The 16919-nt window shown below is 39.3% G+C and overlaps 1 protein-coding gene across 1 annotated transcript; it reads left to right on the top strand.

Moving 5' to 3' along the window:
• The first annotated feature begins 626 nt into the window (after window positions 1-626).
• Window positions 627-14994, top strand: LOC140236881 (phenylalanine--tRNA ligase alpha subunit-like). The gene is made up of 12 exons (XM_072316818.1): window positions 627-775; window positions 5809-5946; window positions 6344-6445; window positions 6891-7009; window positions 7790-7882; window positions 8860-8988; window positions 9783-9898; window positions 11094-11178; window positions 11588-11687; window positions 12554-12722; window positions 13544-13736; window positions 14502-14994. The coding sequence occupies exons 1-12, from the start codon at window positions 638-640 to the stop codon at window positions 14605-14607; spliced, it is 1488 nt and encodes a 495-aa protein (XP_072172919.1). The 5' UTR covers window positions 627-637; the 3' UTR covers window positions 14608-14994.
• The last annotated feature ends 1925 nt before the right edge of the window (window positions 14995-16919 follow it).

The following is a 16919-nucleotide window of genomic DNA, read 5'->3' as shown; positions in this document are numbered from 1 at the left end:
ATTGGAGCTATACAACACAAGACCATGATTATTCATTCCTGTATTCTCCAATCAATCTGCTTTCCTCTCAACTCTACCTTATTACCTCACTCATCCCTCTCTCTACTAGTATCCACAATCCCTTTGTACTTTCCACTCTCCGTTTGATATTCTTCACTCATGCGCAGCCTCAGTCTCCACACTGCCTTCAATTCCTCATTACTAAATTAAATTCAAATATCAGTGAGAAGGGACGTGAAGGATGTTCATAACAGGGAGGGTGAAAGATATCTCTCGTTCCACGTTCCTGTTATAAGCTATCATTGATAATCCGTATGTGAGTTGGCGTTCCACTAAAATTTCTCCCATGTAGGCTGCCCCTCTCCTCTATAAAGTTTGTAACTTCTTTTTAAATTATATTTTGTTCATTGAAAATAATAATCAGCGCCGAAGTGAAACATATAAGTAAGGTAAAACCTGATACCCCGAACCAGTGATGTTGATTAGGACAAGGACATCCCCGTGCGCTCCGAGCCTCCGAACCAATAGTCCGCGCGCTGGGTCAATGCATGCTACCAATGGGCGTGGTTTTCCAACTAAAATTTGTACTTAACGCCACCATATCATTCATGCCGTCAACACTGCATTGTCTGGCAACATGGCTGAGTCTCTGGAAGAAATTCTCCAGATAGTGGAGCGTGTTGGTGAAATAAAGTCTGACGAGGTGGCAAATTGGCTTGAAAAAGATCATCAGCAAGTTGTCGGGGCCATCAAAAGCATCCAGTCGCTTGGAAATGTGAGTATAAACTTCATTTTTTAAGGCAAACAGCTGTAGGCTGCTGCGGAGTCCGAGTGGAACGAGTGTGCTATACTTACGCCAATAGCCACTTGTGGGACCGTGATAATTGCCCATATTTCGATGTCTACTGATTGCATCATCATAATGGAAAGTCCAGCTCATTTCAGTACTGTTATTGTATGATTCAGTTTTTATGGTACAAGTTGTGTTTTTACACTATGGAGAGTCATTTTACATTGTTTCAAGTACTGTAAACAGTGGTAAAAGTGGATATTTTTCGCGCAGCAGCCTTCAGAGTATCAAAAACAAAGTGGCAACACTACAAGCCCTGATTGAAAAAGAACACCCTGACGTAATATTTGGAACAGAGACATGCATGGCTTGATGACTCTGTCTTCTCTCATGAAATTTTTTCAACTGAATACCAAGTGTACAGAAAAGACAGCGGCACACTAGGTGGCGGAGTCCTGCTGGCCATTAAATCTGAACTGATTGCATGTGAAGAACCACACCTTACAGCACAGTGTGAATCGGTCTGGGCGAGTATACACACAAGTCAAAGGGACACCAAACTATGTACCTGGGTGTGTTTTACAGACCTGATACAGGTTGTAAAACAAAAGACATGGACTGTATTGATCAACTTGATTCAATCCTGAGCAAAATTCCTCGCAACGGTCACATCTGGTTATGTGGCGACCTAAATCTTCCAGACATTAACTGGTCCAACAACACTTTTTTACCTGGAGGCAAATGTCCCTCGGTCAGCAGAAAGCTCCTGGACATGGCCCTTGATTATAACCTCACTCAAGTTGTTACATCCCCTACTAGAGATGGAAATGTCCTTGATTTAGTATTCACAAACACTCCCTCCTTCATTCAAGACGTTACTATAATACCTGGCTTGAGTGACCACGACGCCGTCCTCACTGATATCGCGTTGTCTAGACAAAAAGTGAAATGCCCATGTCGAAAGGTATACCTGTACAAAAAGGGTAACTTTGATAAAATTAACGAAGATATTAGGTTATTTGGTGAATCTCTCACAGAAGATGTCATCAAACAATCCAGTGTGAATGAATTATGGTGTTGTTTTAAAGACACAATTTTTTCTTCAACAGAGAAACATATACCCACTGGTTTATCTAGGAAATGCTCTCAGGCACCATGGATTCATCGTTCCCACATCAGAGGGATTAGACGCAAACAACGTTTGTACAACAAAGCTAAAAAGTTCCAGACTACTGTTACCAATACAGAATTTAGGAAATATCGCCGTGAATTAGACAGGAGTATTCGCAAATCCAGGTCTCAGTTTCTGTCAGACATCGGGCATAGTTTAGAACTTGGAAATGTAAAACCTTTCTGGCGTTACATCAAGAACTCTCGACAAAATTTTTCAGGCATTGCACCCTTAAAAAAGGTAAATGGATTTGCAACAACAGCCTTAGAGAAAGCTTCGTTACTCAACAAGCACTTTCAGTCTATCTTCACAAAGGAAGACACCATGAATGCTCCTCCAATATCCACAAATAGTGGAGACTCTCCAGCTATGGCACCTATCACAGTCACTGTAGAAGGAGTTGAAAAGCTCTTGAAAAACTTGGACCCCCAGAAATCTCCAGGCCCAGATGGAATCTCAGCTAGGGTTTTGAAAGAATGTGCATCCAGTGTAGCACCTGTCCTAACAACAATTTTCCAGAAATCTCTTTCTACTGGAGATGTCCCAGAAGACTGGCTCCAAGCCAACATTACGCCCTTGTATAAAAAGGGAAATCGTTCAGATGTCAGTAATTATCGTCCCATTTCGTTAACCTCAATAACGTGCAAGGTTCTTGAACACATTATACACACGAACATCATGTCTTTCATCGAATACCATAGCATCTTGAACGAAAACCAGCACGGTTTTCGGAAGAAGCATTCCTGCGAGACACAGTTGGCTCTTCTCATTGATGACCTCACCAAAATTTTAGACAACAAAGGGCAAGTAGATTTAATAATTATGGATTTCAGCAAAGCATTTGACTTAGTTCCTCATGAACGACTCCTCTACAAGCTCCACAACATTGGAATTCGGGGTGCCCTCTTGACATGGATCAGAAATTTCCTCACAAAACGAACCCAACAAGTAATAATTGAAGGTGTCGCATCTACGTCAGTACCAGTTCTGTCCGGAGTTCCACAGGGTACTGTTCTCGGACCGCTCTTCTTTCTTCTCTATATAAACGACATCTCAAATGACTCTACTTCAATAATTCGTTTATTAGCAGACGACTGTATTATGTACAAGGAGATTCACACTACACAAGATAGTCAGGCCCTTCAAACAGATCTTGATCGTCTGAGAACGTGGGAACAACAATGGCAGATGAGATTCAATAAAACAAAATGCTTCGTTATGCACATTTCACATAAAAAGAACCTAATTAAGGCAACTTATCATATTGGAGAAACTATCTTGGAGGCTGTTACAGATCACACTTACTTAGGGATCCAATTAAACAATAAATTGAACTGGGCAAATCACATTCGAGGTGTATCTTCAAAAGGAAACCAAATCCTTGGCCTCCTGCGAAGAAATCTCTTCAGTTGCTCGTCAAAAGTCAAATCCATTGCCTACAAAACCCTCGTACGACCCAGACTAGAGTACTGCGCATCAGTTTGGGACCCATACCAGAAAGAATATATAACTCAACTGGAAGCCATTCAACGACGATCTGCCAGATTTGTCCTCAACATCCACCAAAAAACCTCCAGTGTCACTGACATGCTTAGACGCCTTGAGTGGAAACCACTTGAACATCGTAGGGCTGCCCTTAGACTGACATTACTCTATAAATCGGTCTACAATTTTAATGCTCTGGATACGTCCCATCTGCAATCAAGTCCACTGGAAAACAGCAGGACGACAAGGCAACAACAGTCTATTTTCTTCAGAAAGTTCAAAACATCTAAAGATTGTTATAAGTATTCTTTATTCCCGAGAACCTGTGCTGAATGGAATCTCCTTCCACCGGATATCAGAGAAGCTCCCAGTCTAAACTCATTCAAACGGAAGTTACACTTATTTGACTTGGGGAAAATTATCCAAAAAGCACATTACAAAATATAAACACTCCGCTCACTCGACCACGCCTGCACGTTTATATCCCTGATGTGGAGTTTGTGCAGTATCTCACCAGATCCAGATCCAGAGTAATTTTTCGCGCTCGGGTGGGTAAGAATAAGATGGATTTCGCATGTTTTTGATTCCGCGGAATCGGGACATTTGTTAAGTGTTAACTGTTAAGTGTTAGGCCTAATACTGGAACGTATGATGGCATGCAAAAATATTTGTGTGCTTTTATTTTCGCGCTAGCGTCTGGTTGTGCGAAATGTGCGAAAAGTTCCACGCCGCAAAGATTTCCACCTTACAGTAGTTTAGAGAAGAAGCATTGCACTGGCACTGAATTTGAAATCTTAAATGGATTAGGTCTAATCACCCAGACACCTAGCCCCGGAGACCACGCCACAAGGCGCGGTTCTGGCGGCTACCTCGCAGCTGAGCTGAGAGACTTGCTGCTATCCATTAGTACGCATCTACGCATGCGTGAACAATGACGTCAACGTTACGGACGCTCAAGGATATGAATGATGCACCATCGCACGGTGCATATATTAAGGTGAAATGAATATGCATCATGTAGCCAGCAATACAGCTGTCAATGCACTGCACTGCTTGCATGCTGTGCGCATGTGCAAGTGATTGTGAGTTTTATTGAGCATCGGTGAGCTGAAGATATTCGCCTTATAAGACAACATTTTCTGCATCATAAGCAATGAAATGCATCAAACAGTCACCGAAATGAATCATTTAGGTTTAATCGATCCATGTAAGTATTCCTAGTAGTTTTTGTTGAAAAATAAAGGAAATATAGCGCCGAAACGGCACCGTTTTGTACAACTCCTTGATCTGAATGCGAAAACGGCGCAGCCCCAACGCTGCACGTTGGGGCTGGTCGCAGTTACCAGACACCCTAACCCCGGCACGGTGTGCTGTAACCGACTCGGTGCGGGACGCCCCTGCAGTAAACAGTGTCACAGTTTAGATCTGCATTGCCTTGTGTGGAGACTGGAGAATATCAAAATCAAACATTCATAAGGCAAGCTGTCCATAATTCGACCATAACACTGTCCAAAATGCGACCACCAACCAAATGTGACCCGCTACAACAAAAGGATCCGAAAGTTGGGGAAGGACGATTTTCTGAAAATGGCATGACATTATTCCCTTTCTACTATAATTTCATATATAGCACATCTCATAAAAGTACTCGGTTGCGGAGATATTGATGATTTTATAAGCACATGTCAAGTTGTTGAGGAAATCAGAGTTTCGAGAAAAACGCCTTCAAAGTTTTCCTTCTGACGCTATCATGATCAAGGGTAGGCGAGACAATTTTCACCGCTTGACAATAAAAGGCATGCTCCTAGCAACCTCCGTGATGTTCATTCAAGCTTAGCGCCAGCGGTCTACGCACGACCAATCAGTAATCAGGATGCCACGCATTGACCAATAAGATCACTCCCTCGTTGCTAGGGGTGGAGTCTAGCTCCGGCGCTAAATCCAAATCTTCGGACACGTTTCAGTTAGTATGAAAGTCGGAAAATCATTGCCCAGAAAAACTCTGATTTCTTGCCTTTCCTTTGATCATTTGGTTTCAAAATTTCGGCAGGTGAAAGCCAAAACATTAGACTACAAAATTATGCCCAAAACGGAAATCTGATTGTTTTGACCAATTTTGATGATGTGACTTCAAACTCGATTTTCTCAGCTCAGCCGTCAGCGACTTTAGGATCCTTTTGTTGTAGCGGGTCACAAATGTAAAACCTATGCTTTTACACACAGTCTAATTTTGAAATGTAAGGTCGAGCCTTGGTGCAGGTTTTTTGTTTATTTCTGTGTGCAGTGTGCACTGAGCAGACCTTTTTAGATGCACATCCTTTCATGCTGACAAGACCAATGATGTATCCATCTATATTCACAGCTGATCGAATGTGAGCAGCAGACCTCCAAACACTGGGAGCTGACTTCTGAGGGTTCACAAGTCGTCAACAATGGCAGCCATGAGGCTGTGGTGTTCCATGCCATACCCCCAGAAGGGATATCTCAGGCAGAGCTCATGGTAAGAGATAAGTGGTCCGGCATCAAGACTCTGCTGTTATTGTTGTTGTTGCATTAAAGAAGCACATCAAAACAAGGTAAAAAACAAACAAACAAACAAACAAAATCACTATTGGCTTTACCAAGATATTTGAACACCGTGTTTCTTGGAAAAGAAATAAAACAGCTCGTGGAATAGCGCATATTGCTATCTTTTTCCCCTCTAATGTATGGAAGAGGAGTGCGTCCTACCACCTACAAAAGTGTAAAAGGCACTTTATGATATCAATAGGATTTTAGCTCTTACATTTTTTTTTAAAAACACTACCAGATATTTCCAGCTTTCCAAGTTGTGCCCTTTGCAAGTTTGGTACATGCATAGTACTTACAGATGTGTAATGCATTTCTCTCTATCACAGAAATCTGTGCCCAATGCCAAGATCGGATTCAGCAAGGCGATGTCGGCGGGATGGCTTGAGGTCAACAAAAAGTGTGAAGGTGGACCTCGTGTGCAGAAAAAGGTAGGCATCCTTTCTGTCATAAAAGCATATTAAGATTTGTTGCCATCTGAAGCTATTGAAAGCACAGTATCAGTAGGTTTAAACGTTTTTGAGCCACCAGTATAAAAACATGTAAACATGTTTTTCCATTTGACTGATAGAGGTAATCAATGCATTCTAGGAAGACGTAGTGTGTATACAAATGATGATAATTATATAACTGATTATTGTTACATTCATAAGAAGGTAAGACCAGTATGAACACAATAGTTGTATTCATCTTCAACAGTTGTCCTTTGTTCAGGCAACAGCTCTAATATTTCCTACTTGGCCAAACAATGATATGCTATATGTCATGGGATACTTATAAACTCATCTTACTATGTCAAAATTCAAATTTATGTATACCTTGTTACCCTGTCCTGACCAATCCAGTGATTTCCACTTTTCTGGGCTTTTATTAAAGGTGTCGTCAATTGAGGATAAAGTGCAGTCTCAACTTCAGGCCATCAGCCGAGGGGACTTGGCTGGCTGCACGGACAAAGAGCTGGCGGAACTCAAGAAAAGAAAACTCATCTCAGAAGTGTGAGTTGCCTGGCTTCCTGAGAAGCAGCACTTTCCCTTGTCTGAAACTGAGCTTACACCATTTTGTTGATATGTGACCCTGTATCATAAAACCAACAAAAAGTCACTAGACATAGATTTCAGTTAAGAGCAGATTCTGAAAAAGCATACTTTATGTTTTAAAATGATGTATGTATCAATTCAAATGGACTCTCCCAACCTATCATAATGTTGGAAAGAAAGCACACACGCTGGAAAGTGTGAACTGAGAAAAGAGGTTTTGACCCCTTTCACCTATTTTCAGTCCTCGCACAAAATCAGTGCCTGCGACTTTTTGTTCGTTTTGTGATGCACGGTCACATATATATATAGTGTAGAAAGTTTAGGTTAGATGTTTTGATGCTTTTCTCTTTAATTAAAAAAGGAAAATTATCATTGGAAAAAAAAGATAGTTAAACAGCATATTCAGCAACAATAGCCAAAAGGAACAAATTGTCATGTTTCAGGAAGACCTGCCATGGACAGACTATGAAATTTCCTACTTTTCACTGACAATAAAATTAGTGTACTTTCTTGGAGTGTTTGGAAAGAAAGATACTTGTTATTATGATGTAAATTGCTCCCTTTCAACTTGTCATCGATAAGATTTTGTTGTTGTTGTTGTTATTCCTGCAGACGTGAAAGTGTCTCAGAAGTGAAGATGTTCTATTTCAAGTGACTTTGTACATTATCGTGTAGAAGAAATATATATCTGTTTTTGACAATGATTTTAATGACTTGATTTTCATCTCCATTTGACAGCACAAAGAATGTGTTCCTCATCAGGAGAGGAGCAGAATTCAGCACCAAGATACAGAAGCCAGAAACAGATCTGACACCAGATATGATATTGAAGTAAGTAGGCATGAATATTATTCTTGTATTTTGTATGAAAAAAAAAATATATACTCGCATACCATATAAGTTGTTTGTAATTTTTGCCTGTGGAGAGTAAAGTTGACTTTATCAGTGAGCATTTGTGAGCACTGTTCAATATTGCATCATGTTGCATCATGTGACAACTACTGAGAATGGCTGCTGTAGCAAGTATGCCTCTAGACCTTGTCTCCTTGTTAACAGCATTGCATTGATCACCCCAAAGATTGTTGATTATTAAAGATAATTAAATATAGATAAGAGATTAAAGATATATGATTTAAGATCATGACGATTTATATATTATTCAAAAGGGTTGGATCAAGAGATTAACATCATTCTTTGTCAGTTTTGTAAATGTTGGTCCACAGTTCCTATCCATGGTTTGATCTTGGTTAGCATCCTTCAGGAATCTAGGAAGAGGACTAATAGTGTGAGATTGGAATCAAAACGACGGAGATGCAGTAGTAGATTGCTGTTGAAGCATTGTCAGGAAGACAGTTGACAAGCCGTCTTCATTTGACATACATAGATATGAGAGATGAAGTCACACATAAACCACAGTCATGTTTCCTTTGTACTGTTTGTGTTGGCACTGCTTTTGCATCATTTCACTGTTTTGGGGCTAGACAAACTAGTGAAGAGGACAGCATCACTATGAGCAACATCTTGCCATCAGATGATAAGGTACATACACTAAATCAGTTTAGTCTTTATTGTAAACAAGAAAGAAAGAAAACAAAACAAAATAAGACCCCCCCAAAAAAGTATTTTTATCCAATTAGACAGTTTATCACCCCTCCCCCCCCCCCCCAAGAGCAAAAGCCAGCATCAAATTGACGAGAAATGTACTCTCATAGAAGGTTTATCTGATGGCTCACATTGGGGAGGTGGGAAGAGATCCCACCTCCCTGCTCACATACAATATCTTTCTCTGTTGTGTTTGCCTAAAACAGGGGGACATGGAAAGACCACAAGTTCAAGGACTACAACTTTGATGCTCTTGGTGTGATGCCCCCATCCGGCCACCTTCACCCTCTACTCAAGGTCAGGGCAGAGTTCAGGAAGATCTTCTTGGAGATGGGGTATGTGATGAGAAATCCGTGTTTCCAGTCATTTTTTTCACAACGTGCAACTTGATAATTTTTGGTGATCTTGAACCTGTGTGGCTGAGTTGCTTCCATATACACTGATATTCTATCTAGCAGTGACACAAAATCACTGGCCATTGTATGTGGAAGATTAGCTGCCAGTGGGAACATACATTATATTTATAATAGAGTGGAAGCAAACAGAAATGATCAGAAGTGTTTTATGTGTTTAATATGTCTAAGTGTAGTATGTCATATTACTTTTCTTTTAGGTGAAAGAAAAAGAATTTATATAACCTGTGTACAAATGCAGCTTGTGCAATACTACACAACTGTTCTCTGCCTATCGAATGTATATGAAAAGGTCATATCAAATTTTTGGTACAGTTTTGTGAGTGTACAGATGAGTCATGGATAAAGAATAGTCTCTAGACTTTGTTTACATATTTTTCAAAATTAGATCCTGTCAAAAGTTCATGACTTCATGCTCTATGTTAAGTCAATGTTCTACTCCACTTTGTAACACTCTGAGAAGTATCATACAAAATTAGTTTGTTTGACAACAGCCATTCTTTGATCATCACCATTACCTACTGCTGTACATGCCCACTCTTCACTGTAACCAGTGAGACAACTATCACGAAGTTATCTTGCATTGTAGGATATCATTTTTTTTTGGACCCCCAACACCATCCCGGTAGAAGATTCCCAAGACTGAAGTAACTACTGGTAATCTGATTTCAATGAGACAAGCATACTATCATTTGTTATCATTTTATTGCTTACAGATTCACAGAGATGCCCACCAATAACTTCATTGAGAGCTCCTTCTGGAATTTTGATGCCCTGTTCCAGCCTCAGCAGCATCCAGCCAGGGACAGCCACGATACCTTCTTCATCAAAGGTCAGTGGACTGCACTTTGCTTTTTCTGTATCAACTTGTTTATTGGAAATTTCAACTGAAAAAAACAAACAAACAAACAAACAAACAGACAAGCAAACAAACTCAGGTGATACAAAATGACTAAACTTATTACAGCTGAGAAAATGCTAGCATTGTGTCAAAGTTAGGAAGTGGCATCAATTACAGACACTTCAGGAGTACCTGACGTGAGCTTAAGGAAAGGCTGCAAGCATTGTTGACTTCATGAGTGGCTATTAACCATTTGATGTTTGTCACACAAAGCCACTGAAAACTCTAGAAAAGTGAAAGAATTTAAAAAATATAATAACTTCAGGGTTTGGTAAGGCTGTATTGAGAAATCAGCAAAGACTTACACGTGGTAAGCTCAGGAAATGACTTACTCAACATTTGAGGGAAGGCCATGGAATACTGCTAAATGTAGAAATGGCCATTAGTTTCTGGAACCAATTGGAATGGTTCATATCATCATGGAGGTAGAAATCTTGCCTGCAACGTATTCATTCCGCTTCGTAAGAAATAGAATGTTGGTATCTACCTCCATGATATCATCAAGAAAATTTCGAGTGGACTCCGCCATTGTAAGGGATTGGTGTTGCCTCGTGAATTTTGGCAACTGCAACTATTTTCAGAGAATATGTTGAGAGGAAGGAAAATTTAATGAAGAGACATCATTTTGACATTTAATTCTCATCTTACGTTAGAAGTGAAAAATGCAAGAGCCAGGGGCACACAATTGTAATAATATCGTCTAAATCACTAACTGGCTACTTTGGTATATATGTATAGAAAAGTGTGTTTAAATGCCAAATCTATGCATGTTAGCAAGCTGTGTCATGTCATATTTTAAACAATACTGTTCAAAAAGAAATGGAGCAAGACTAATGAATAGAAGAGCTCTACCTATAATTGAAAGACAAAATAAGCAGCCCTCATGTCTACATTTATTTAATGTTGGTGATTACATAGCTCTGTAAATGTGATTTTGAAATGTATTTGCAATAATCTTTCAAAATTTAGAATAGTCAATTAGCATGAATGGAAGTAATATTACTTTTTCTGTGATGTTTTGATGAATATAGACAGAGAATGATGCGCACATGAAAATGTTTACTTGGTTGGTTAATGAATATCATGTTTTCTTTTGTTATGTGTTTTGTCCTGCATCGCCGAACAGATCCAGCCAATGCTCATGAATTTCCCATGGACTACTTAGAGAGGGTGAAGAAGGTTCATTCCAAAGGTGGCTATGGATCACAAGGGTGAGGGCGCCCTTTAGATTTTTGTGAGCTGGTCAATGATAGCAACAGGTGTTTTACTGTGTACTTTATTACGCTGTATTTGTGTGAAGGTATTTATTTCAACGATATTTTTGTTGAGACTCACTCAACAAATCTCCATATTAAAGTAAAGACTATAAAACCAGAAATTTTTACATACATGAAACTTCACCAAATTATGTGAGGATGCAACAAAAAGGTCTATTGGCTCCAAATTGCGACAGTTTCATGCCATGAATGTTACTGGTTTTACAGTATATACTTTTGCAAGTGTCCAGTACAGCTCTGCTTGTAAAACAGTATTTGGAGATCTGCAAAGCGTAATTATTCTGTCATGACTGCAGTTCTTTTGGTTCATTTTTGTAATTATTATTCTGAAAACCCCAAACAGATACCAGTACGAGTGGAAGATCGAGGAGGCGAGGAAGAATATTCTGAGGACCCACACCACAGCTGTCAGTGCACGCATGCTGTACAAACTTGCCCAACAGGTATGACACAAAAATTTGTCATCTACAGATAGATTAACCCGACGAGGACCGGCTGATTTTGCTACAACACGCATTTCCCATAGGCACTTGCCCGAGTATACGCTGGACTTGTCCTCAACAGGTTAATTGCCTACTACAATGTACACATGTATGTTTGCCTTATACAATTCGACATGCAGGGCCAGCATTCTTGGTTGCTTTGATCAAACTTGTCCTTTTCACTTATCGAACAAAATGCTGGAGTAATTGTAGATGTTACTGGCAAGGGTCACTCGTCATGATTTGTGTGTGTTTTCTGTGTGTTTTATCCAGAAGTAAGTGTATTAAAAGTTTGTCTGTGGTTACCGTTTTAGAATTACAATGAGGCCTTAGAATAGCCAACATCTTGTTGTTTGTTTTCTTCCGGGAGGAGGGGGAGGGTTGTAACTTTTTGGTCTCCAATGGAATAGAAAGTGATAGTAAAAATATGCATCTATGCAATGTCACACTCGTCTTGTTCACTTCAATGAAGATTGAATATTGAATATGCAGTAGAATATATTTCTATATAAGCTGTTATTTTTGCGAGGGTTTAATAATTTTCATGAATTTCACGAATCACAGCTGCATCGTGAATTTAACAGCACATGAAAATATCGCCATGTGTTATTCAGGTATTAGAGCATTTATGCAAGCGTCATAATCAATTCATGAAAACGACATCTTGCAAAAGTGTGTGTGATCTCCTCATTCGCGAAAATATCTTTATGCGAAAATAATAGTGTATACAGTAGTCTCATCATAAGGGGATGCATATCTCTTGCTATTCCATGTGATTATGTGATTTTATTTATTTGTTTGTTTTTTCCTCTTCTCTACATTTTCAGGAGAAGTTCACCCCAGTCAAGTACTTTTCCATCGACAGGGTGTTCAGAAACGAGACCCTGGACGCCACTCACCTGGCTGAGTTCCACCAGATAGAGGGCCTGGTAGCAGACTACAACTTGACCCTCGGTGACCTCATCGGCACACTCTATGCCTTCTACAAGAAGCTAGGTAAATTCAGCAAAGATATCGCCATGACAGCTCTTGTTTTGATTTGGAAAGATTAACACAGACATGCACATTTTAGTTTTGCTGCTAACTCTTTGCAAGCTTTTAGGGCAAGTTGTATCCTAAAATGTACACTCTGTGTACATCAAATGATTCTTAAATTATGCAGACATAAACATTCTATGAAACAGATAGATGTTGAATAATTTTCAGTGATCAAGAGCAAGGCTTCCATCAAGTTACTGGATAAAATATTCCTAAAACTTTTTGTAGTCTTGAAATTCTCAATTACAAATAATTTTAAGAAGATAAGTCAGTTATGTAGATATTACTATGAACCTAAGGGCACTTTTGACACAGTAACTTCCCATTGGGCATACATCAGAGAAGATAATTGATTGTAAATGATTACAGTATGTGCATTGTTTAGTTATGTGCATTGTTTATGTTATGAAATTACTGTGGTGCTTTGGTACAATATGATGATTGTTTTACTCAGGGGCTGTGATTTGATTATAATGGTACTTTTGCGAGACAATACAGTGGGAACTAGATATAAAGAGTTCGGACATAACAAAGTACCTGATATAGCAAACTAATTTCTCCAGTCCTGATGAATTTATTTCCTTTGTTTTGTATTGTTTATTGACTACTGATATAACAAAATAATGACACTTACTTGTATACATTTATATAGGCTATCATATTTGTGCAAGACTAGTATTTAGGCCCCGTGTATTCACTGTTACACAAATTAATATCACTTTCCTGCTGTCGTCACCTGAAATGAGATATTATGTCTCATTTGTCCCATCTTCCCGTAGGAATTGAGAAGCTTCGCTTCAAGCCAGCCTACAACCCTTACACCGAGCCCAGCATGGAGGTCTTCAGCTACCACGAGGGGCTCCAGAAGTGGGTGGAGGTGGGCAACTCGGGCGTCTTCCGGCCCGAGATGCTCCTCCCAATGGGTCTGCCGGAGGATGTGGTCGTCATCGCTTGGGGCTTGTCCCTTGAAAGGTGAGATGATGACTTCTTTTAACCCGTTCTGTGTGGATGAGCCAAATGCGCACAAATTTTACACGCAAGCCTATGCACAGGAAATAAATGTGGCTTACAGAGGGTTAATCTGCCAGTGCCCATGCTAACAACGTTGGTAGTGCACTGGCACTACCACTTAAGGATAGATGATAATGATTGTGATAATAATTATGATCTTGATCACTGTGATTGTAATCACTACTGATGCAGAATTGCACCAAAAAAGACGAATTATGAAATGGCTAATGATAGAAACACTGATGATAGAAATGATTAAATGATGATTATGACTGTGATGATGATGATTGAATGAGTTTCTGCAGGTTTACCATGGGCAGGCTACCCAACTAGATGCTAATCATGCAAGTCATATCTTCTTTTTATGTAACACCTTGTGTAGGTACAATGTATTTGAATGTGACAAACATGTCAATAGTGTATTTCAATGTAAAAGGGGACTTTTCAGCAGAGATGTGGAAACAGATTGTTATGAAATGGATAGCATTAGAGAGCGAGGTTTCATGACCATTCGTAGTTATCTGCCAAAGCTCTTGCTTTCTTTTGATACTTACTACCACTGAAACTGCAGAGATCTGCAAGCAACACGAGAATGTGATCATGTGAATGGCTTATTATTTCTGTGGCAGTTTGTCATCTCGTTGTATGCAACTTCAAAACACAAACAGCTTCAACACAATGCGATTTGTCTTTTCTTTTTTCACTCCTTCTCACTATGCGCTACAGACCGACCATGATCAAGTACGGCATCGACAACATCCGAGACCTCTTTGGGCCAAGGGTCAACCTCCAGATGGTCTACGATAATCCTATATGCAGATTAGATAAATGAGAGTCTACCAATATTTGCAATATTGCCATATGTCATTGATTATAGGGACATCTTGTTCTGAACAGTTATTCATCTGTACACATCTCCACTGGATGAAACATTCTGTGAATATGAATCTCCTCATCCCATCATCCCTTTGCCTCACTGGAACTGGGTAGTTCCTGGAAAAAAAGTCTATTGCCTTTCAGAATCTCTTAACCCATTGAGGACGAGTCCCGAGTATACTCGGGCAAGGGTCTATGGGAAATGTGCGTTGTAGCAAAATCAGCCCATCCTCAACTGGTTAAAGGGGTGGTATACTTTTGGTTGAGATGGGGGATTCAGATTTTAACTCTTTGCGGCATGATTAGAAACCACTTATGAAATATTAAAGGGCATACAATTCTAAGAGGAATTCAAAATTTATTTAATGAAAATCGTTTTTTTTAATGGCTGAGATATTAAAAAACATATCAAAACAAAGTGGTTCTAATTAAAGGTGGGTCCCACCTTTTATAGGGACCCCTTGTTTTTGGATATCTTGGCCATTCTAAAACCAATTTTCATCAAGTAGACTTTGAATTCCCCTTAGAATTGTGTGCTCCGTCTTATTTCTTTAGAGGTTTCTCATCATCTCACAAAAAAGTCTGAAGCCTGAAGCCCCATTTCAACAGAAACCATACCACATCCCTTTAAAGGCAGGGTGAGAGCATGTTCTGTTTTCTTTCTTTGTTTTGTTTTGTTTTGTTTTTTTTTGTTATGGGCCAATCAAACATGTTTCATAATGTATTCAAATTCATAGATTTACCCCTTTCCATGCCATATGATGGGCCTTTGATTTTACTTGCAGCATGTATGACCAATTCTCTTGTTCAAGTTCTGCTGTGTAAGTCAAAATTCATGCAAGTGGAAGGATTTTCTACAGTTCCGTGGGATTCGACATAGACGAGGTTGACTGGATAACAAATGAGATGGATAACTGAATGATGATACACTTTTTGAGTATTTCTTGAAGAAAATTCTGTCAAAACAAACGTTCTTCACATTCCACGTTTTTCAAGTGCCAATCCCAGGTTATAGAGAACAAGAGCCATTTGGCATACTGTATACGATGTCATTTTTGCACACAGATATTTTCGCGAGTGAGGTCTTAGACATTTTCTCAAGACGTTGTTTTCGTGAATTGACGCCAGGGCTAACGGAAATGCACTATTACCCTAGAGCATGGATACATGTTTGTGTGATGTTAAATTCACATTCCAACTGTGATTCACGAAATTCGCAAAAATTAAACCCTCGCAAAAATAACAGCTGTACAGTTAGTGTACAGCAATGCCAAAATAATGAGGCTGCACAACTGTGTCTTATACAGTGGAACCTGGTAATGAGAAGATTAGATATAGCAAGACAGCTGATGTTACAAGGTCGTTTTGCGGGTCCGATTCCTTTTGTACAGTGTATTCTCGTTTTTTATTCGTGATATACAAGATCCCTGATATTATGAGGAAATCTCTGTCGTCCCAAGCAACTCGGTATAATGAGGTTCCCCAGCCCTGTTTTTATCAGAATCATTTGAGATCAAAGCTGCTAATCTTGTTTGCAGAAAATCTGAATGAGGACTGTTACGGGACATTTCATGTTTCCATTAATATCAATTACTGTAAAACATGTTATATCTCGACATGAAATTTTCGCTAATTGGAGACGACAGGCCTTGTATGTGGCATTGGCATTCAGTGTATATAGTGAAGGCAAAAACTTTAACATGCATTTTTATTTTTTATTTTGCAAATCATGGTTCTCGGGAAATTCGCAAAATGAAAATACATGCGAGCATTTCTTGTTTTACAATTTCAAGAGAATATGTTTATATGAACTGCAGTAAAAGTAACACAGAGTGCTGCTTCTGGTCAAAGCTCTAATGTGCAGTTGGTAGATGCACCACTTTGATGCACTACAATGTGTTGGGTAATCTGTGTATGTCGGGGCTTCATGATTTCTCATTCTTTTCCAAATCTGCTCTCCACATTACATGCAAGCCAGGGTGCTGTAATGTTGTACAGCTGTAATTGCCGTGAATGGGTTGGTTCTCCTTTTTGTACCTTTCTGTTCTTGTTTTGTTTTGTTTTGTTTTTGGTGGGTTGAGGGATTTGGGGATTGAAGATGAATACAACACAAATGTATTTTCAATGTGATCTGTCGAAATACACACTGTACTAAAAGCCAAATACTGTATTTTGTCATTCAGTTCTTTATTCTCTATATTTGACACCAGAAACATGAATTCATGTTATAAATAAGAAAAGTAAACATGGATCAACAGATGACTTTTA

The sequence above is a fragment of the Diadema setosum genome, chromosome 13, assembly GCF_964275005.1.
Source record: "Diadema setosum chromosome 13, eeDiaSeto1, whole genome shotgun sequence".
Taxonomy (NCBI): domain Eukaryota; kingdom Metazoa; phylum Echinodermata; class Echinoidea; order Diadematoida; family Diadematidae; genus Diadema; species Diadema setosum.
The sequence above is the reverse complement of the archived record's forward strand: the minus strand, read 5'-3'. Positions and strand labels throughout refer to the sequence as shown.